General features: G+C 36.2%; 1 protein-coding gene across 1 annotated transcript in view; it reads right to left on the bottom strand.

Moving 5' to 3' along the window:
- thsd7ba (thrombospondin, type I, domain containing 7Ba) overlaps positions 1–24,382 on the bottom strand; it is a 1,117,993-nt gene that overhangs the window by 132,856 nt on the left and 960,755 nt on the right. Inside the window, exons 15-16 of the mRNA XM_051931000.1 lie at positions 21,148–21,411; positions 3,761–3,939 (exon numbers count right to left, since the gene is read on the bottom strand). Coding sequence (XP_051786960.1) covers positions 3,761–3,939; positions 21,148–21,411 — 443 coding nt within the window. The remainder of the gene's footprint in view (positions 1–3,760; positions 3,940–21,147; positions 21,412–24,382) is intronic.

Here is a 24,382-nt window from a genome sequence, read left to right as displayed (position 1 = left end):
GCACTGGGTGCAAGGCAGAAACAATCCCTGGATGGGGCATTAGCTCATCACAAGGTAAATACAAGCACTCACAAACACTAGCGTCATTTTAGCGTCTACCAATCCCCAAAACCTGCTTATCTTTGGAAGGAAACCAGAGCACACTGTGGATACCCAGCAGAAAAACATGCAAACTCCAGGCAGGGAACACCAAGGACGTGACTCCCTGCAAGGCAGCAGCACTACTGCTCTCCCACTGTGTCACCCCCACAAGTTTACTTATTAACAGAATTCATTATTTAAAAGAACGAGATGATATAAAAGTTTTGATGGAAACATAATTTTGGTTTGCTAATAGTCTTCTCTTTTATTTTATTATCCATTTCAGCTGTTTAGATCAACAGAATCCAACCCGCATGACAAAATTAATTACTGCCAAGTTCACAACATCCCTAAGATGATAGCAACTTTTTATAGTGCAGATACTGTATCTGTGATACCTGTGTGTGAAATGTGGAACCAGTCAAAGGGAGATCTAAACGAGAGTTACCAATAAGATATCTAAACAGATTGTTAGGTAGAGGGATGCCTAAGGCCTTTCTCTGAAACATGGCTTGACAGTATTGTTAATGGTGAAGCACCTTGCGGTGGGGTCACCCACATAAACCTGCCAGGCTATTGAAGCTGCAATTTGTGTGTGCAGCAAGAAAAAGTGTTTGTCATGATGGCTACCCTAATCGCTGCTGATGAGCACCAATTATGAGGAAACTGGGCAAATTAAAGAGGGAGGGTTACATTTTTCCTCAAGAAACATCATGAGAATAAATTAATATTATTTTTATGGTTTCATTGAAGTAAGTACCTTGAGTATATGAAAGACGCTATATAAATAAAATGTATTATTACTAATTCAACACAACCTTAACACAGCAGTTGTGCTGGTTCTTTTCACCACATCCTGATCTAATAGTTCTTTAAATAGCTTATCATTTATTAAATATTAAATTAAAAATATTTAAGTATTCATTTTTAAATTAACAATTTATCAATCTTAAGATCGATAAAACTTGTTAAAAATCTTTTTTGGTACCATAGCCTGCAGTGTTTGAACTCTGTGTCAGAGTTTTCCTTGCATTTCCAGATACTGTATAGATAGATAGATAGATAGATAGATAGATAGATAGATAGATAGATAGATAGATAGATAGATAGATAGATAGATAGATAGATAGATAGATAGATAGATAGATAGATAGATAGATAGATAGACTGTTATCAGTTGTCTCCAAACCATCCACCTCATTTTTTTAAGTCTCAGCTATAAAAGACACACAGTCCCTTTCTGATCTCTCAAGTTTGCCACCAGTCCTCTGAAAAGGGAGTTGGGTGAGGTTCTCATAATTAATATTTCCAAAGCATCCTTACATTTACAAATATAGTAGATATCTTCATCAACCTTTTAATACTCACATGGATCCATTTATGTTTTCTTAGGAAAACTGAGTTTTTTTTCTTTTAACTTAAACTTGTACCATTATGATCTGCTATAAAATGTATTTCTACCGCTCCTATCTGTTTAATCTAATATTGAAACTTTTTTACACTTACAGAGCAAAGAGCACTTCTTATATACAGACCACTAAGATGTTTTACAATATCTCTTCTCTAAAACGTTATGCCCTTTTACTTACAAGTACAGATTCAAATATTACTATACAACCTGCACACAAGAGTCATGCCACCATTGTCACAAATACTGAATACTAGGTGAATAAGGGTCTCAGACAATATTACCTGATACCTTTTGTGACAACAAACATAAAGACTCCACTCACACAACTGTAAAATGGCATAATTATTTTACATTCTTCTTCATTTTCTCCTATTATCAATTTACTTTTATGTACTTATCTCTTCTATTCTGTTGTATTTCATATGCCCTTTATTCAAGCTGTAGCAAGATGTTAAATATTATTTAATATATTCTACAGATTACTATTATATGCATTTACTATTTATATATATATATATATATATATATATATATATATATATATATATATATATATATATATATATATATATATATATAGTTAATTCCTGCCTTCATATTTTATTTGAAGTTTTGATTGTTCTCAGTATGTTTTCATAAAGTAAGAATATATTTTTTCTTTTCTTTTCATTATAATATTTCCAAGACACTGAACCTTTCCCTTATCTTGTATTCTTTGCTTACAGAACTTCCTTTATTTAACACATGGCAGTTATTTTTTGAAGATAAATGTCTGCAATTGTATTTTATACCTCTTGTCTAGCTTACGGATCTTCTTGAATTCTTCCCTGTATTATTTTCCTCTAACACAGAGATTAAAGCAGGATGATATCATAATCTGATGACTGCTTTTCTTCTAACTCTTTTCATTTTTAACTAAAATATAATGATTTTTCAGGACAGGAATACATTGGTGGAATGTTGACATGTAGCTTCCTGGCCTGGGCACAGCAGTAGACACCTTTATATCCAACACTATGCCATGTCTTTATGATATGAATGGCAAAGCACCAGGCATTTACGTTTTTATGCATAAACATTAGAGTATTACTACAGTATTTGTAAAAAGTGAAGACCTTCCCACTTCATCCAGATCAAGATGATCCAGTGACTTGGGCAGCTAGTGAGAATGTCCCCTGGGGGCCTCACACAGGAAGTGTACAGCTGATAAACAAACCTAAAACATCCCAGGGGGCTTCTGTAAAACAGCTGGCCTGAGAATCCCCCCAAAGAGCCGAGAGCTGTTACTGTAGCATCCACTGCTTAGACTGCTGTCAGTCTGACCTTCAACATCTGTTTTCTAGGAACCAGCAATCAAACAGATTTAAGAAACATTTTAAATTGTTCTTTTATTGTACATGGAGCTATATTTGAATTCTCAATAAAGGGTTAAAGCAGGATTAACATAATTAGGTTGAAATATTTGATGGTTATTGCTTTTTCTAAAGTTTGCACAGCATGCAAATCACATTCATGCAACTGAAATTACATAAAATGTCCACATTCGTGTATTTACATTTATGAACTTTAATGTAAAAAATATCCCCATTACACACCTGATGAAGGCTAAACAGATGAAATGTTGTGTTTCTGTTCTTCATATTTTCCAGTGTGAATAACCTTTACCTTCTTCTCCACCATTAAAAAAATATATGGGGTAATTAACATTATTTTTGGGTGGGGTATTCTTTAAAGCAAAATTAAGAATGTTACACCCACTTGTTTGTGTATCTTGTTTTTGCTATTTAATTTACTTGTATCCAAATTTAATACTAGTCATACATAAATATTAGATTTGTTTAAATATATCTTAAATTGCAGCATGGTAGGCAGAGACCTTCCAGAATTCTTATTAGTTTTGATGGTGAATCTAAAAATGTAGTTACTCAATCTGGCTTTTGTTTGAGCAAAAGAGATGTGTATTCTGTGCTTATGACACAAATTAACATCAGTATGTTGTAAGTTGGAAAGCAAAACACAAGGAAATGTTATTTGATGTTAACACTCTGCCAACATACAGGAATGCTGAATCAAATATCATCACTTCACAAATTTGACCATATAGTAGCAATACATTAGGAGCTATATTTATAGATTGCTATTCAATTATTTCAAGTATACTTGATAATCATTATAATGCATTAGTTTGATTGCACTGGTGAAGGTACTGTATATTTTCTGATACAGGTTCATTGCTTAAAGTTAGCATTATTTTTTGGTACACCTCACCTGATTCTTTACATCGAGCTTTGGACAAGGCCGTCCTCCATTGAAAGGTTTCTCACGTAGCCACTTGGACCTCACCTTCACTCCACTGCCACACGGTGAACTGCATGTTGACCAACTTGACCATTCACTCAACTTACAGTCAAAAGGACAAGGAACAGTACAACTCTCTTCGATATAGCCTGGCAAAGAAATATATGGCCTTCATTAGATGACTGGATATAAGACACTTGGACAGAAGATCCCTTCTACATCTTCCATCTACATGGAATGGTTTAATTATATAAAATACATTTCTTATTGGGATTTTCAAATAAAGCTTTTTGGTGACTTATAGCATGAAAAAAGCTTTTTGGTGAAAATAGCATGAAATAAACTGAATCTGATCCTACTCACATTTGGAATGAGAAAAAAATTAAGATAAATTGCTGGGCATAGTGACACCAGAATCAGTTGCATGTTTTGGTTAGACAGAGTAGAACTGGACAACACAGAACAGGACGAAAAATGTGAAAGGTGCACCAAATACTAAATTAATAAACAAAACCTCACTGTGATTTACACTTTAGTTGACTATGCAGACATTTCAGATTCACACATAGATTTAGCTTTCATTTTTCTATACTATAAAAGTATTCAGATTGTACTAAGACTATTTAGACACTATTGAAAATGATCTGTAAATTGTAAGACGGGCTGCTTTCAAATCTGTGGTAGTTTTATATTTAGTGACTGGTATAATCTATTCTTGCATTTTGCTTTGAGAGATGTCATGATCAGCACTTGGTGACGCCTGCTGTGCAACGCCAAAATAGTTTATCCTACTGTATTATATTTCTAAGGTGGCAATTACAAATAGGCCATCTAACTTAGTGTAGAGAATTACTTGTGTTCACCTTTGTGTATTGTATCTACCCCATTGCACGCCCAACTTACCTGGAAGGGGGTCTCTCTGTGAATCGCTTTTCCCAAGATTTCATCCATTTTTTTTCCCTACAAAGGTTTTTTTTTTTTGGTTTATTTTTTTCTTGTCTTCTTAGAGAGTCAAGGCTTGGGAGCTGTCAAAAAACAGGGCCTATTAAAGCCCAACGAGGCATTCCTTGTGTGATTTTGGGCTACACACAAAAATAAATTGCTGTTGTTCCAAATCTAATCATTCCAGAGGTGATTATACTGCAAATCAATATAGAGCTAAAGTTCAAGCACAAGGACTTTTTTTTACATAATTAAGAAGTTGCCACAACATTCTAGTGAGAAGAAGGTCCAAAAAAAGCCATTTATAGAAAGTGTCGATATTTATGAAGCTAATGTTTGCAAAACTTAGAGTTAGGTAATAAAAAAAAACATTTAATATACCATGCTGGTCACTGACTGACAGACTGCCACCCTGTTTTTAGCAGAATGTTTGATCAGAATTCATCAAGCTTTTCAGGTTTTGGACTATTTATAAAAACAAGTTATCTGGACACAGCTGAATAGCCACGAATTCAGCTCATGATCCTGTCTTCTCTATTGTACCAGAGTTGGTTTTCCTGGTAATGTGATACTTTCCTATTCCTTAACAGCTGTTTGTTTCAAGACAGTAAATCACCAAGTCAAGCCAAGCGATCTTTTAATCTAATATTTGACTGTTTTGTTCTTCCATCACTTAATTTAAGTTGGGAGTTCTCTGAAGAAGGATTAGGCAATTAGCTAAGGTTGTGAGATAAAAGAAGCTATTTTTCAGAGAGCATTTGCCTTTTGCAAGATATAAAATGCTGATTAAAGCTAATAAACTATTGAAATATTAACTTAGAAGTAACCGGCAGTTCTTGATTTGAGGAGTTTATACAAACAGTTACATGATAACGGAACAAATAATACTTATTAATATTTAATTAAACTTTTGTGTTTATTATTAGTGACGCATTTAAGACATATATGAAGAAAAATCACAAATGTAGACACTTTAAAAACATATCCTCAGGGGAAAAAACGAACAAATTATGTCTATGCAATTTATAGCTGTAATTGTATAAAATAAAAGAACAATTTACTCTCTTTCTCCAATATTCAGGTGCCCTATAGCATATTGCCAGATGTAGGTAACTCAAACACCATAGTAAAGATGGCTGAAGTGTGAAGCTGCATTATTAGCTTTCATTAGGCCTGTTTTTGCAGTTTGCTTCAAGACCAATCAGCCTCTCTAGCAACCATCTTACAGCTCTCACAATTGTTCCTGATTTACAGTATTCGTCTGAGATACACTGGAATTCTCTTATCAACAAATAATACATGTTGTATAAAATAATCAGAGCACTGTCAACATTAAAGGCATTTACTTACTTGTTCTCAGAACATTTGGCATGTCCTTATACTGTGCTAAACTTAAATGCAAATAAATATTATCACACGAGTTTGCAAAGTCATCAAAGATTGTATCTGCATGTTTTCTTGTCATCTTCCAATAAAATAAGCTGTTAGGAAGTGTATCAACTGTATATGTGTTCAGAGACCAATCAGGGTGAGATGTCAAAGAGTAACACTTGTAACAGGCAACTTAAAGACTCCACTCACATGACTACAAAATGGCAGATTTTCAGATTTGTCTTTGTTTTCTACTATGTTTTTTTGACATGGTATGGTCCTAGGGTGCCCCTATTCCCCTTTGTACTGTTTATTATATAGACCTTAACAGAAAGCTTCAAATCCAACTCTCTTACCACACTGTCAGGTACTGTAGTTCAGCACTTCCTCCTTGCTTTTACATCTGTAACCCCAGAAAATTAGACATAGTACCAGAAAAGGCAGGAAAGAAGCTACAAATTTATGTATGTATTACTAGAATAGGGTGGCGCAGTGGGTAGTGCTGCTGCCTCGCAGTTGGGAGACCTGGGGACCCGGGTTCGCTTCCCGGGCCCTCCCTGCGTGGAGTTTGCATGTTCTCCCCGTGTCTGCGTGGGTTTTCTCTGGGCGCTCCGGTTTCCTCCCACAGTCCAAAGACATGCTGGTTAGGTGGATTGGCGATTCTAAATTGGCCCTAGTGTTGGTGTGTGTCCTGCGGTGGGTTGGCACCCTGCCTGGGATTGGTGCCTGCCTTGTGCCATGTGTTGGCTGGGATTGGCTCCAGCAGACCCCCGTGACCCTGTGTTCGGATTCAGCAGGTTGGAAAATGGATGGATGGATTACTAGAATATTAAAACAATCTAAATAAGAACATGCCATTCAGCCCAACAAATTGTGTCAATCCTATTCACTTAATTTTTCCAAAATAACATCATGTCTAGCTTTGAAGGTCACTAAGGTCCTACTGTATACCACACTACTTGGCAATTTATTCTGTTTGCCTATGGGTCTGTATGTGAAGAAAAACCTCCTAAAGTTTGTACGAAATTTACTCTTAACAAGTTTCCAACTGTGTCCCCGTGTTCTTGATAAACTCATTTTAAAGTAACAGTCTCGATCCACTGTACTGATTCCCTTCATAATTTTAAACACTTCAATCATGTCACCTCTTATCTCCTCCTATTATAGATAATATGCCCAAAGTATAACCAGCGTTCAAATGTGAGTGTTGGCAGAATAATATTAATACAACCTGAGTAATAATCAGTTTGTTTTGCTTAGACTACCAGGTGGCTCTGTCTTGGTCTTTGCTCTAGCATGGTCTTTGAATGGCAAGAGAGATTACATGCTCTCTTCTAAGGATGAAAAAATGGCACAGAGGTTACCTCTGTCTTTATCCGAGTTCAGCTTTCTCAATGTACCTTCTGGACCAATGGGATAAACTACTTCCCCACTTGATACCATTTGTATTTTAGCCTAGTCCAGATGCAGCCCGTATTCCCCCAGGCTAGCTGGCATGACCAGTAAATTCCTACTTTGGTGTTTCTGCATACTAAGGTCTTATCTGATAAATGGATTGGCTTAAACATAAAATAAACATCCGAAAACAATTTTACAAATAAAAGCGATAAAGATCTATAAGACAATCCACAACAATGTTTATCATGCTAGATATTATCAATTTTTTTCTCTCCAGTACATACTTGTACTATTATCAGTTTACTTTTATATACTTCCCTCTTCTAATACATTTTGCATTTACCTTGTTGAAGTTGTAGCAAGATGTTAAATTTCACTTCATAAATTATGTTGATTTCTATTATGTGAATTTATTATTATTTATATTTTGTTACTTGCTGCCTTTTGGTCTTGATTATTCTCAGTATGTTTTTAAAAATGTAATATATATGTCCTTTCTTTTCATTACATTTCCAAGACACTGAACTGTTTTTCTTATCTTTTAATGTTTCTTTACTGAACTTCCTTTATGTAACACTTGGCAGGTATTTTCTTGAAGATACAGTACGTATGTGTGCAATGATATTTTATACTTCTTGTCTAGCTTACAGATCTTCTTGATGTTTTCCTTGTGTTATTACTTATAACACAGAGTTTAAAGCAGGATGTTAACATACTCTGGTAGGTGCTTTGTCTCCTATATCTTTACATTTGCATTATAATAGAATGATTTTATGTAAATGAATGCATTACTGGAATTTTTACATGTAGCTCCCTGGGTTGTGCACAACAGTGAAAGCCCATCATGCCCAACAATATGCCATGTTTTTCATGATATAAAAGGTGAAGTGTCCAGAATTTATGGCTTTAAACAGTAGAGATTAATTTTGTAAAAAAGTACTTTCCATTCCTCCAGATCAGGACGATGCAGCTAAAGTGTCTCAAGCAGCTAGTGAGAATGTCCTCTGGGGGCCTCACACTACAAGAGTACAGCTGTCAAACAAAGCCAGTTTACATAGTCATCAAAAATTGTATCTATTGTCCTTCTCACTATCTTTCAAAAATAAACTGGCAAGAAATGTATCCTCTATATGTTTGATCGAACATCTGTCAGAATGAGAACTCAAATAGGTATTAGTATAACAATTATACAATAGAGTGACATCTTTAGACAGAACCTTTCATTGGTGTATTTCAGAGATTAAATTTAAATTATGCCTGTTATGATCAGTTGCACACACACACACTAAAATCCACTATTTATCATGGTGGCCTTTATTCAGGTGTTTGGCAAAATTATATTATGATATTAAACGTAAATGAAAAATTAGTAAAGATACATAGAATGATATTTGGCGCGCTTTAAGTGTTTGCAAATTAAATCCAATACTATAAGAACAATTTGTGACCAACATAAGGAGAAAATGAAAGAAAATATTGTTTATAATAATTTATTAAAGCTCTTTATAACTAAGCAGTTGAATGCAGTGCAATCATTTACTAGTTTTGGATTGTTCAGTTAAGATATTCATATTATCTACCCAATCTTTCATTTTCCTACTTTTTAAGTATTACAGGTTCACAGGATGAAACGTGTCAGCTGAGAGACCTCAGAGAAAATGCAGGTGAACCTAGTGAACACATAGGACTATGGCTAGGGGTGCAGTAGCACTAACCAATGCACCACCATGCTATCCAAATGGTAGTTAACAGTGGTAGAAATGCAATGATGTAGATTTAGGATTGAAAATAACAGAAAGCTAACCATCATGTTTCAGTATCTAACCCGCTTACGCCTGGTCAGAGTCACAGGTGCGGAAGCCTATTCTGCCTTTGATTGTCAGTGTCAGACGTGATTCTTGAAGCAAGAATACGTGTCTTGTGGATAGTGGTGAAATCAAATTCCTGAACAAGCTATACCCACAGGGGTTCTTTGTAAAAAACCATCTCCCTCATTTCCTCCAGTCCATGCACTGTAAGCATTACGAGTACAGCTGAAAACACAAGCATAGTCAGATCTTTATGGATAGTAAAATTTATTGAATTTACTAAGGCATCATAACAGTAACATTTCAAAATGGATCTCTTAGGAATAACATTAATTTTAGTATTGTGGTCAGTGTATATTCTGGTATGACATACAGTATTTGGAATTTACATTTAGACAGTCATTTTTCTTTAGTTATGATATTCGTTTAGACATTCAGTCAGAACTTAGATGCTGTGCTGCCTTGTCTGTGGTTTGTGTTATTAAAGTCAATAGGTATAATTACTGTTTTGAGCGACAAGGACATACAAGCGGCGGCAATGCATCATTCACTTTCACCAGTAGTATCAGTACTGTAATCTAGTATTGATAAAATGTTTTTTCCCCTTACAACAAGTTATGTTTATTGTTAACATATGTAAAATGTTCACATTTATATGTTTAACAAATGTGTTTTAAGAAGATCTTTCAGCTATAGACAGTTTCTCCATTGTAACCACAGGTTTGCTATCAGTCAGACACTTAACAATAATAATAATAATAATAATAATAATAATAATACAGCAACATGAGAAGAGAAACATATCCACAGAAATCCTCTGATATTATCACAACCTGCATTTTTGTAAATATTTCAAAGTTTAAAGGACCATAACATCCATATATATAATTCACTAAGACCATGGCAAGCAAGACGCATGCAAGACAGAGCCCCGACCGCCAACTCTAACCCTCCTCCCGCGTCATGGGATACGCACGACAGAGCCCCGGCCGCCAACTCTAACCCTCCTCCCGTATATTAAGCGTCACCAACGAAGACTTGCTACACCTTAATTAACAAGTGCTGAAACTTATCCCTACCGACAAAGTGACTTTCACCAGCGTTGACTCCATCATCACATATAATTCACTAAGACCATGGCAAGCAAGACGCACACAAGACAGAGCCCCGCCCGCCAACTCTTGCCCTCCTCCTGCGTCATGGGATATGCACGACAGAGCCCCAGCCGCCAACTCTAACCCTCCTCCCGTATATTAAGCGTCACCAACAAAGACTCACTACACCTTAATGAACAAGTGCTGAAACTTATCCCTACCGACGAAGTGACTTTCACCAGCGTTGACTCCATTGTCACAGACGATCCTGCAGATCAACTTTCATTCCCCGAAGAATTTCTTAATAGTCTTACTCCCACTGGCATGCCTCCGCATAAACTCAAAATTAAAATTGGTTCAGTCATCATGCTTCTCAGAAACCTCCTGCCAGCAAAAGGTCTCTGTAATGGCACTAGACTTTCTGTTACCAGCATTCACCGCAATGTACTAGAGTGTAAGACTATCGCAGCTCCTACCTCACAAACTGTCCTTATTCCCCGGATATCCCTGACCCCATCAGATTCAAATTTGCCTTTTACTTTTACACGTAGACAATTTCCTGTTAGATTGGCCTTCGCAATGACAATTAATAAGGCACAGGGACAAATTTTCAAAAAGATATGCCTGTATCTGCCAAAACCATTTTTCAGTCACGGACAATTGTATGTTGCTCTCTCCAGAGTTCCATCTTTTTATTCACTTACAGTCGTATCCTCAAATCCACCCCATTTGGACAACTGTGTCTTTCAGGAAGTGTTCACCCATTAATAAATAATTATGCAGCGTATGTTACGCCGCGGGTTGGCTAGTTAAACTAATTAACAACTTACCATTAACTAGAATTCCAAGCAACTGTAACTCAATAAACATCAGATATCAACATGCCTAACACTTTGAAAAACATGGACACTTTAATGAAAGACTATTGTACAGGGAGATTCACTCGAAAGAGGTTCTGAACATTCTGTAATAACTCTCGTTAGGATGAAGCAATCTGAATGAAACAAAGTGCAATGTGCTCCTCAGTATATGGAGCTTTGAACAAACAGGGATGCCCCTGTGTCAGAGGAGCGAGGTAGGTGCTGGACAGCCGTCGCGACGTTTAACCTGTGTTTGCAACTTCTGGGTGCATACCAACCGTACCCCTTCACTCAGTCAGTCTACTTCTCATCAGGATGGTGGTGTACAGCATTGAGAAACGTGTCTTCACCAATTCGTTTAAGCAATGTCAGAATCAACTGGATGATTGTGAGTTAACCGAAGGTTACTTCCAACAAGATGGAACAACGTGTCACACATCGGCAAGAAGCATGGCAGAAATTGAGTTCTTCTTCAGCAACAGGGTAATTTCAATGGGGCTTTGGCCACCACAATCGCCGGATCTGACACCACCAGACTTCTTCCTTTGGGGTATCGGAACAAGGCTCACACTGTGGAAGATTTGAAGGAAAACATCCAACGTGAAATTGCTGCTATTCCCTCAGAGACGCTTGCCGATACGTTCAGGAACATGGAGTGCGTCATTGAAATGTGTCTGGCAGAAAACAGAAACCCCTTCCCGCAATCCAGTAATGCAAATGATTACACATACATCAAGGTATATATCGCATTTTTTTGGTTCAGATTGCTTCATCCTGACGGGAGTTACAACAGAATATTTGGGGCCTCTTTCGAGTGAATCTCCCAGTATGTATTGCTGTATGAGCAAAGGTTTAGTGTTTCAGTGCTGTGATTATTATTTTTTTATCTTCTTGCTTATTCAGACTCACAAACAATTGCTTATGGCACTTGGGAGAACATATATGCACACCTAGTAAAACAAAAATGTTGTAATTAATCAAACTTTTGTTTGCTTAAGTGAGTATATTTTATAACTTTGGTTCTTTCAAATTCCATGTAAGAGAGGACAAAATCCATATTGAATGTGGAGTATGGAACTTTTTTTTTCTAATTTTTAAAAACTAGTGAAGGACAAGCAAGAATTTCTCTATATTTTAAAGCACATTCTTCTTTCTTTGAAGCAAGCATCTTAAGAAAGACATGCCACCAAAGAAATACAAAAGTAAGGCCACCTTCAAGAAGAGAACTTTGCTACCTCTGGTAGGTGACCCTGAAATACCTTAGAGAGGGGGATCAGCAATTGAAAGTGCACATCACTCCCAACCAGTAAAATTAATAAAATGTACTGAGAGATTCAGGCCTCATCTTTAAAATTACTTAGGACTAATGGGTATGGCTTTTTGGAACCCACAGTGAAAAATTTCTTTAAGGAAAGCGTCAATAAAGGAAAGAAAGACCGTATCTTTTAAGTGGAAAAATGCAAAGAAACTCATAGCCTTATATGTTTGCTGCTATAGAAATGTTGGAACTGAGTACTGAGTACTAATAAAAGAATCCCAAAAGGCTGGGACATAATTTTTTATCTAGGACTTTGTAATTCTGTGCTCAGCCTTATATTACCTACATATAAACGTTTTATGTAACATGTACATCATTATGTAACATGTACATCATGTTATCACTCTTTAATTTAATATTTCTGCGGTGGGTTGGCACCCTGCCCGGGCTTGGTTCCTGCCTTGTGCCCTGTGTTGGCTGGGATTGGCTCCAGCAGACCCCCGTGACCCTGTGTTTGGATTCAGCGGGTTGGAAAATGGATGGATGGATGGAATTTAATATTGTTCTTTATCAGTATGCTGCTGGAGTATGTGAATTTCCCCTTGGGATTAATAAAGTATCTATCTATCTATCTATCTACAGTATAAAACATATAATAATAAGGATAGCTGAGTAGGAGTTGGGGGGTCATTTGCTGTTTTTTCTTTGCTGAATGGTTTTCATCTTCAAAGTCATCCTTAGTATGGAGTATGCGTGTTCTTCCTCTGTCTGCAATAAATTTCCTGATTTCCTGATACATTGGGAGTACTTGCTCCTGGTCAGTATACCTTAATATAACTTAATGTTACCGCAATGTGATTAGATGTTTTCTGACTAAAAATAGGAACGATATGTTTAAAAGCTGCATATCCATGCATTTCATGGCAGGAACTTAATAACTCACATACCATAAATATGACAGAATTTTTAAAAACTGCAAAAGTAAACATTAATCAAATATGGTAATTTTATAAGATTACAGCTAATTTACTTTGTTTATTCAATATTACAATATATTGACATTTGTCAAAATGGAGTGAGCTAATGTTAAATATAAAAAACAGGTCACCTGATACTGTTAGCATACTGGCATACAAATGTTAACAAAATTATCTTGGTAATTAAAGAGAAATTCCCCAATGAAACCATACAGCTTTTGTCCAGTTTTGGTGCCTTTGTTGTGAAGTGATTTTCAATAATATTTCGTACATTAAAAAGCAAATTTGAGAAGTGGAAAAAATGCAACCCAGTGCTAGCTAGCTAACAGGTACTAAATTTACCAATCGAGTTGTCAGTTACGATTTTTGTCAATCACAGCTCATAAAATCGTATTCTTTTTATTTTAGGTAATTTTAATAGTTTTGGTGTCATACACTGCTTATGTCATCAGCTCTGCTGTTTTAAGTGTTGGCTGTTATGACTCCACGTGTTGCTTGGAGTGTGTCCTATATACAGTACATGGTCAACATGTGATGCTGTTAGCAATCATCTTATTTTAACAGTGAACCACTTTTTTATTCATTGTTTAACTTTTTTTTCAGTATGAGAAGACCTTTTATTTTGCATGACACAATTGGTTTCTCTGGCAAATTTTTACAATGCACTTTTGGTTCACTTTCAACTTCAAGTCTGTGTCCTCCTGCTGCTTTGGCAGAACCCGACTAACTCCTAACCATTCTTCCTGTTTGGCCAATTGATGATTATTCACTTCAGTCTTGTTAATAAACATATTACCTGACCTGCATATGTGAATTATGCTGCACACTTTATAAATGATTGTGTTCAATGACTTTGAATGCAATTGGCTCATGTACACAGGATATAAAGGATTATTTGATTCTTTGCACTGATTTTTCCCAGCTATTTATTTCCCTTTCTTTTTAATAGGTGTGTCAGGAATATGTTCAAATAAGTGAAGTTTTTGTTTTGATGTGTTATTAATTTTTATTTTTTGTTGTTTCAATAATATATTATTCCCCTTAGTGATGCCTATGTGCAAAGTGTGTAACACAAGCTTAGCTACTCTATAAAAGATGATAACACATACAATGAAGTGTCCAAACTTAAACTCAATCAAAGAAAAGACCTTTATGACACAACAAATGAAAATCATTTAGAGAATGATGTACTGTTTTCGACTCATGTTTCATTATGTGGTTTTGTTTCTACTGTTAAAAGACAAGTAGTAATTTCAGTGTTAGCAACCGTGTAACATCTACATCTTACAGAAAAACTTCAGAAAATATCTACTGCATATTACAATATTTGTCCCTGGGGCTGCCTGCTGGTTGCAGTGATCATGTTATAGTATTGTGGCACCATTAGCAATCAACAGGTACAATGCAATTCTCAAGGAATTTTCAAGTGATCACCCATTTCCTAAACCTGCTTGTTCTAATTGTTTCATTTCTTACACATAATAATCATGTAATGAATACTTTTTGTCAAAGAATCAGTTCTTTTCACTGAACTGAACTAGTCTATGTATAATTGGTTTCTGTTTTATTAGGATAAGAACTTAGAAAGCCTGGGACTAATTCAACTGCCGGGCTTTCCTGCATCTGAGAAATACAATGCAGCAGAAAGTCTCCTCTGTATGTGACACTGCTGCCACTATTGTTTATGCTTGTCACAGAGAAAAATGGCAAGAACTGACAAAAAAAAAGTGACTAAATTAACAAAAAAGGCCAAAATTACAATGACTGGCCCTCCTCACCCCCCAATAAAACACACAAGACCCAAAGCAGCAAATTCCCCCAAATACAATCATTGTAAAAACATTTTCATAATCAAAACATTGAACACTACTATAATAAAATATAAAACACATATATTTTTTGGAGAATGTGTTAGTCACTTTTTCTTGGTGACATTTCCTTTATAATCGAGGAAAGCCAAGACCCTTGCATGTGCATACATAAGATTAACCACAATGTCTTTTTTGGTGCTATTGATTAGCTGCAATCTGTTTTAATGAGTGAAAAATAAATGCAAGAGCCATTCTCGGAATTAATGTTCCTTTCAGCACAATAGCAGAGAACATTTATTTAAATGAGAAAGGCTTGTTCTAGAAATGTAAATTTAAAATTAGCATTAAAAAAACATATTTACAATTTTTAATTATTATCTATACTACTTCATAACATATTAAAATAGAATAACAGTTCATGACTTTATACTACAAAATTAAAATTTTACAATTTACAAGTAAACATACTGTATATGAGAATGGGCGGCATGGTGGCACAGTGGGTAGCACTAGTGCCTCACAGTTAGGCGGCCTGGGTTCGCTTCCCATGGACTTTTCATGTTCTCCCCGTATCTGCTTGGGTTTTGTCCGGGTGCTCCGGTTTCCTCCCACAGTCCAAAGACATGCAGGTTAGGTGCATTGGCGATCCTAAATTGTCCCTAGTGTGTGCTTGGTGTGTGTGCTCTGTGTGTGTGTCCTGCGGTGGGCTGGCGCCCTGCCTGGGGTTTGTTCCTGCCTTGCACCCTGTGCTGGCTGGGATTGGCTCCAGCAGACCACCGTGACACTGTGTTCAAATGTAGCAGGTTGGAAAATGACTGACTGACATATACAAGATGTATTTCTGACATTATTTTTACTATTTGCTGTTTTGCATCCTTTGGAGTTTTTTTTTTCTTTTTGTTAATATAGGGAAGATCACACAGAAACATAAACTTTACATTTGATTTGACTTTTTGACAAATACATTTTTATTACTATTAATAAAGTAAATTATATCAGGCATAACTCAGAATCAGTTTTAAAAATTTCTGTAAAGTCTGTGCAGGGGTCATTTGTTATAAAGAAAAAGTCAAAAATAGAAAGTGTTATCAACTTGAATAGCAATATCAGCAATTCAATATAACTCTGGCTTTCAGCCAAAAAAATACAGTCAGTTCATTGCTCTACAAGTACAGTATCTATTTACTGGCAAGTCAAATAATAATGAAGCTGACAATAATGCATGCAGTTGGAGTGTAACAAACTACACCTAAATATTCGAGAGCACCCTTGTCCTGTACACTTCCCCTCCTGTTTGTCTGTGGCTTTTATTAGTGACTCAGCCTTTTTAAAATGCATTTAAGTCCTCATATATCATTAATGCACACCACACATTTTATGTAAAGTGTGCATTATTAAGTATATTTCAGTATTCATCATTTATGTTGCTATGAAAATTATAACTTTATAGTGAATAAAATAAATGACTACTGTACGCCGTGTATTTCCATGTAAAAAAAAAAAAAAACAAAGAATAAAAACCTTTAATACCATATTGGCACATTGTACCTTTCAATAACATACTTCTTATTCAAATAAAAAGTAAGTTTAGTTTAAATAAAGGCAACTTTCATTTTAGATAAAGTAGCGCTAATGTTAACCTGTATGATAAGCTTTACAACCATTATGCAAACCACTTAATCCTGTTTAGAGTTGCAAGGCTTTAGAGAATTTCCCATCAGGTAGTGCAGGTAACCAGCCCAACTTGGGAATTGGTTTAATAGTTAACTTCCATTTGGAAACAATAGAGTATGATCATTTTAAATACAGCACATTAAACATGTAAAATAAATATATTTTTCATATAATACTGTCTTATTCACAACTAAATTGTGTACAGTATATGTGTGTTATTTAGCATATCAGAACTCTGGGAAAATGATGCCTACTCTGTTTCTATACAGTACTACAGACCCATACACATCTACTTACTGTATGTGTAGCACCAACAGTAGATGGGAGTCTAGTCAATCTGAAATACTTGACGAATGTATCCATATGGGCACTCACTTACTGTACATCTCAGAAGTGTTTTTTCCACATATGTTGAAACTGTGTTCTTATCTCAAATATGTATTTAAACACAGAGCCTAATGGTTTACATTTATTGATTCAAGCTCTTTGGACTGTTAGATACAATAAATTCTTTTACACTGATGAAGAGAGAATTTTTCACTCAAAACACTTTGGCATTTTGGTAAATTATTTCAAGATAGTGACAGCTACGGTCTACATGTATGCTGTATATCTGCTTTATATTACTTTTCCATTGAGGAGGACTTTGCATAGAATGGATCATTATCCTACAGATACCAGCAAGATATTTATGTTAAACAAAGATTTTGAAGCACTGAATGTATCAGACTAGATCTGAAGCCGGCTAGTCTCAGTTTTAAGAAATGAGACTCCTTACAGTTTTGTGAAAAATAAAGCTATCACAAGATGTACAGGTTTAATCTTCTACCTTTTTCAGTTTTGCTTTTTAATATTAGTTTTCTTGAAATATCATTGGTCTGAACTGTTCTTTGCTTTGCTTGCTCTCATAATGGATAAACTAATATGCTTTGACCTACGATTCATGTGGCTAATTAAATACTATGCTTTCAATTTATTTTGCACATTTCATTTTATTTTTTCTTAGAAGTACTCATTTGAATTAGTTGTCTAGGGATCACAAAGGAACTGTTTTCATTTCCAAGGAAGGCACTACTGTTAATGACTATAATCTCAGTGACATTAATGTGTAATCTTATATTACAGTATTTACATACTTAAGCCATCATTACCATATAGATGAATGCCACTCATTTCCCTTTCAGCTTAGATTTCTTTCTCATCCTACACCCTCTAACTTCCTTAATTCATCACTTTATCTCAGCTTAGATTTCTCTGCTGGTAGTTTCTTTCCTCAGGATGAAATGCAAAAGTTCATCGATTTAGCCTTATGTCATTCTCTTTGGTACACATTTGTTTCAGATATTAACTGTTTATTTTGGAAATAGCATTACAAAATCAGGTTCCCAGGTTAACTTGCGTATAACAAGACTCCTCTAGTATATTCTCAGCAGGTTTCCTTTCATGCTGTTTTGTATCCTTTGGTGTTTTTTTTTTCTTTTTGTTGCATTTATTGATAATATAGGGAAGATCAAACAGAAACATAAAAAGGTATTTAAAAGTCACACACCTCACATCTTACTTGTCAACCCAGATGTTTTATAGTTTCATGTTTGAGTTTTTCACACAAGCACACAGTTAGCAAAATGTCAAACATAAGCATAAGTTACATTTTTTTCAATTTTTTGCATATTTTCTACTTTGTCATTTGCTAATGACAATTCAGTGTTATAATACATAGTTCAGAGGTATTCAACTAGTGGCTCATAACATGGCCATTTGTGGTCTACACAGACCCAAAATGCCACAATAGCTGGTAAAAGTCGTGCCCTCATTACCCACAAAAGTCATCATAAAGCTGTTCAAAAATTAAGCTTCTTGCTGTAAACTACAAGAATTTTTCCCTTTTAATATCATCTTAAGAATTGCAGTATCTCCCCAAATATAATGTCATCTGAACAAAAAAAAAAAAAAACTATGTTTATAGTAATTCCTTAAAATTAGCTTGAAATAAGACAATCATTTTTCTTGTGACACTTTTAAGGCATTTTCTTTAAGGAAACTAGGGGGCTCTGCCCCCTGCTCACTTCGCTCGCCCACCTCCGGGTTTGGTTTACCGGATATACAATTTAAAGAGATTGTTATTTTCATGGGAATTGTTACATATGCATTATTTTCAACTTTTGTAAAAACAATACTTGTCCTTTATTTCCGGCTTTGTGCGTGGTTACATCTCTTTCTCGCAAGACGTATAATGCTGCTCGCGTTGTGAGGGGGGGGGGGGGGGGTTTGCAGCTGAACACACGCTAAGGAGATGCCATTGGATCATCTGCTGTCTTTCTGCTGCTGGCAAGCTGCCTGTTCTGCTTGTCGCATGTCGTTGTTTTAAGAGCTGGGAGCACATGATGCGTGTCTGCCAAAAGCAATCCAACAACTGCTAGGTTAGATGTCTGTGGACTTGTTTAAAATGATGGCTCACTGCCTTGTCTTGCGTGACGTTGTTTAAAAAAAAAAATAAATAAATAAATAAAACAATAATTGTCCTTTATTTCCGGCCCCGGGTGTGGTTAAATCTCTTTCTTGCAGGATGTATAACGCTGCTCGCGTTGTGAAGGGGGGCAGCTGCTGTCACGCTGCCCGTTGATCATTTTAAAGCCTGTACAGCCACTGTCCTTTTTGCCACTTCGTGTCTCTGCTGCTCGCGTTGTGATCACTTCTCTGTGATCATAAATATACACCTGACCGAATTGTGTTTTCTTTGAAATTAAACTTGTCGTTGCTTTAACTGTTGTGGGACCACAGATTTTCGTAGCGTATGGTCCATTATTGTGTAAATCTATGTTTTGTGCATTGAATGATGCGAAGGTGAAAAGACTTTGTTTTCTGCTCTTTGCCTTTTATTTCTGACCTCGCTTTGTCCTGCTATTTTTTCAATTACACCTGGTCCTGATGATTAATTTCCTTTTGTTTGCGCTAATGTGATCTTTTAGTCGTCGACGTTTCATTTATAACATATTGTCCTTTATATGCACAGAGACCCCTGGATCTGTGTGTGCTGCGTTCCTTTACACTACTGATTTTTTTGCTGGCCATGCTGTGATATTGCTTGTAGGTAGGGCGTGTCTTGCAAGAATCTCATGTTCTATAAACGCTATGTGGCCATTCTCTTTCGTCTCATGGGTCTTTTATTTGTCTTCCGTGATCTTAACGTGAAGATCACGTATCATCTCCTAGTCATTCCCTCCCACAGGATTTTTTTTATAATAGAGAGAAATGGTAATAAAACTCATGCATTGGCTCTTCAACTTGTACAACTCATATCAAATTATTGTATTGCCCCAATTTTTGAACATTCCCATGCACTCACAATTTATTCTTGTAAATCACGTTTCACTGCTCAGTACATACTTTGCTTTATACTGCACTCTTGAGAAAATTTGATTTTATGAGTTGAATAAACATTGATTCCTATTACAAAAGGCAGACACAAAAATATAACAATTTAAATATAAGTGGTTTATTTCTTGTAACTTTTAAGCAAAAAGGTATGCTGTTTTTTCATGCATGTAAAGCAAAGGGACTTGTACAGAATGTACAGAATATTTGGTTTTAGTCAGTTAGTTGGGCAATTGTTGGTTTGTCTCCCTTATGGTGTTTTAATCATTGTACAGTGTTTTGAAGGTTTTAGGAACAAAATTTACAACTAAAATTTACAACCAATGTACAACATTGGTTTTTTTGCTGATTATTTTCCTTTTTATTCATTTTTGGAAACAGGAGTAATCTACATTTTCTGGGACATTTAGTGGAGAGATTCTTTTATCTTAATTGGTACGATACTTGTTACTAGCCCTCTGGGATCCATCAGAATAATGCATATTTCATTTTCAAGCAACATTAGTGAGTGTGATATCATTTACTCTTTGGCAAGTCTTTTGGAAATAAAAATATGCAAAAGTCTCAGAAGGATTGGTAAATGAGACCCATTGGGAGTATTTGTTGAGCAAATCTGAATCCAGAGCATTTGTTCATTCTTTGATAGAGAGATTTTAATATTTAGGCATAAAGAAAAATGAGATTGTTCTGATTGTGTCTGAACTCTGAAGGCTTCCAATAGGTTTCATGAAAATGATTTCATCTGTGCATGAGACAGAAAAGTTGTCAAATAAATGCTTATCGTCTTACCTGAGCTGCTGCAGAATGATGGGTCTACTATTCTCTCATTTGGCCCATAACAGACGACTGATCTGTAGCGTGTGCCTTGTCCACATTCTTTAATATCCCCTGGGACTCGTATTCCCAGCTGAAGTTCTGCTTTGCTTTCTGGAAGAATGCAGTCAGACCAGTTTCCATATGGCTGAGAGATGAACTCATCACAAGGACAGGGCTCCATTTCAGTTTGGGGGAAAAGTTCCAGGTTCTGACATTTTTCTCGTTTTCTACTTTTGCCTATTGCAGATAAAAAAGATACATCATAAAAATAAGAAAAATATATAAGAAATATAGAGAAAACATATTATGATCATTGGATATTCATTTCAGTTTTTCAGCCATTTTAGGGCTAGAGTGGCTCTAAAGCCATAACTGGGCACATTAGATGGAAGATAGCAGCTAACCTTGAATAGAGTATGCTAGACTCAGTTACAAGCACACATAGAAGAAAGATATAATATAAATGGACAACATATCTTTAGAATCCCTAATTAAAGGGAAAACTGGTGAATTTGGTTCAGAGTGCATGCAAGCCAGAATCAAAACTGGGGCCTAAGGCACCATGAGCTGGCACAATTACCCATGACTCCTTGTGCAATCTTACAGACTTGGTTATCAAATTAATTAACCAACATAACACACTAGATTTGATTACATTAATTAAATTATCTATTATTAAACAATTATTAAAATATCTATGATTTAATTATCACAATTACATTTAAGCCATGTTTTAAATAAATGGCATTCTGTAATATACTGTACAATGTATCAAAAAAGAAACTAGCTTGCTCTAGGGTTCACAGTTTTGCAGTGCCTATTATTTTTCCTCGTTCCAAATCATGTCTTTTTTTGTAATAAGTCAATATAAAAATCGATCCATCCTTTTTATAACACAATTCTGTAGATTATGGTTGCGGTGAGTTAATGCCCATTCTGGTGGCATCGAGTACAAGATGTATGACACCCCATTGCATGGCAAATTCACATGCATACAACTCAGGGCAACTCTATCTCTGGGACTTTTTAGAGTCACCAACTACCGGTAATACAGAAATCATTCCTTAAAACTGTAAATAAAAGAGGTTTGCGAAGTAAAATTGGAAAATTAAAAAGGCAAAAATCATGCTGCTTGGGTTTAATGGCATATATGTAATTGTAAATTTCTCAAGGTAGACATTAAAAATAATTTTAATAAAGGCATATGTGATTTTCTTTACTGATATTAATACAAAATATTGTGGTGTAGCTGGTCCACAGCTCAAGTCAAAAAGGCCATTTTTTAAATAAATAGTCGCCGCACTTGTGGTTTAGAGATGGGGCGTGGTAGTGTGGCGGATCGCATACTGGATGAATTCATGATGCAGGCCAGTCCTCACTTACAGTAAGTGCACAGGTGAGGAGTCGTCTGCATCTGTAATTGATGCTGGGAGCTGCTAACTGCCACACCTGATCCACGTCCCCATGATAAATAATAGAAGCGCGAGGCGGGTAGGAGAAATAAAAAGTGTGTGAAGGGAGGTTAATGGAGAAGGAAGCAGGAAGGAGAAAGCCGGAGCAGGAGAGGAAGTGAGCGCAGGCTCGTGCTGATTGCAAGCAGCTGGGGAGAGGCGAGCCCAAGTGTGGTGTTTGGCCAGCACCCAAGGGCCGACGGTAGTGGTCGCTCCTGCTGAGCGCTTGTTTGGAGCAGGAGTGACCGGGAGAAGGTTGGCTCGCCGCAGCGAAGGCAGTGGGAGTCGGGGACTTGGGAAGTGGATGCCCCAGCGTGAGCGTCCTGGTCGCTGGGGAGTCCATGTCTCGGTCTGGGTGAGCAGAACCGGAGCCAGGTATTGGAAAGGCCACCAGACCTGTATAGTGAAGAAGGTCAGCTACATGTAGGGTGCATAGCCTGGATGAGAGAAGCAGGGGAATCACCAGTAAAAGAAGGCACTGGGCTTTGTTTTAAAAGACTGCTTCCAGCCATTGTTTTAACCTTGTTTTTAAAAAGGATTTATTCACTGTGTTTTTAACCTCCACAATTCACTCATTTTTATGGATCATTTATTTAATAACTTTACTTGATTTTGGACACTTTGATTTTTGTTGTTTTTAATAAAAGCACTTTGCACTTTTTGCACCATCCCCTTTGCTTCATTGTTGTGCCTCACTGTCCAGCTCATCGGTGACATTGAAAACGATGTCGGGTTCGAGGGCTCCCAGAAGGAAGCATGGAGCAGAACCCGCATCGTCACAAATATGTTTTTGTTATTCTACGTATTCAACTTCCTTGGCATAATACATTTTCCTAAGTTGTGAACTGTGTTTTGTAGTTTTATTTATTTGGGACTGATAACTTTATCTTTTGTTTAATCTTAAAGCCTTGTTTTTTCTCTGCCATTTTGTTTTCCTGTTGATAAGATGCAGTTCCTGTCACCGATCACAAGCCCTGGGAATCACATTACGTCACTTTATTATTTAAGCTAGCATCAGTCATTATTCAAATTTATGGATTTAATGAAAACAGCTTTCTCAAGTGGTTTCTTTTGAAGCTTTGGTATTTAGACCTATTTGCTTTGATTCTTACACTCTAGACTTATTACAACAAAGGTTTGACTTTTTGGTGTGACCGTGTCTTCTAGTATGTAGGTCAAGATTCATTTCCTGACACTTTCACCCCTCCCTTTTTCCCATGTGGCATGGAAATTTTCAAAACTGTTACACAGTCATCATGTAACTAATAAAAACTCCAATGAAGGGATGTGGATGGGATAAAGTAAATGTAGAATCCTGCCACAATACACACAGAGAGGGAGAGAGAGATTAGATTATGAAAAGAACACAGCAGATAAAGGGTCTGTGTAGCGGACAATAGTGAGCTGGATAAAACTTTTTAAAAGTTTATGCTGAAGTAGCAGACACTTTTGCACTAGTTTCTGTTTTGGAAAGAAAAGTGTAAGGATTTTGATGGGGCACAAATGTCAAATCAAACGTCAGTTTTAATTTTACCATGGCCATTAAAGAAATTTAGACTTTTTCAAACTAGTATCTGTTTGAGCCAAAAATTGAACCATAAACGTAAGAAATTTGACAAATGAGAGGATACCATTCAGTGCCTAAAGCTTGTTCGTTAAGCTAACAGCTAAGCAATCCCAATATCTTATAAAGATTCTTCCCACAACTCTTTGCAAAAAGAAGTGCATCCTGGCTTCAGTCTTAAGTGCAGTTCCCC

The sequence above is a fragment of the Erpetoichthys calabaricus genome, chromosome 8, assembly GCF_900747795.2.
Source record: "Erpetoichthys calabaricus chromosome 8, fErpCal1.3, whole genome shotgun sequence".
In the NCBI taxonomy this organism is placed as follows: Eukaryota; Metazoa; Chordata; class Cladistia; order Polypteriformes; family Polypteridae; genus Erpetoichthys; species Erpetoichthys calabaricus.
Note: the sequence above shows the minus strand (reverse complement) of the source record. Positions and strands in the feature narration are given on the sequence as shown.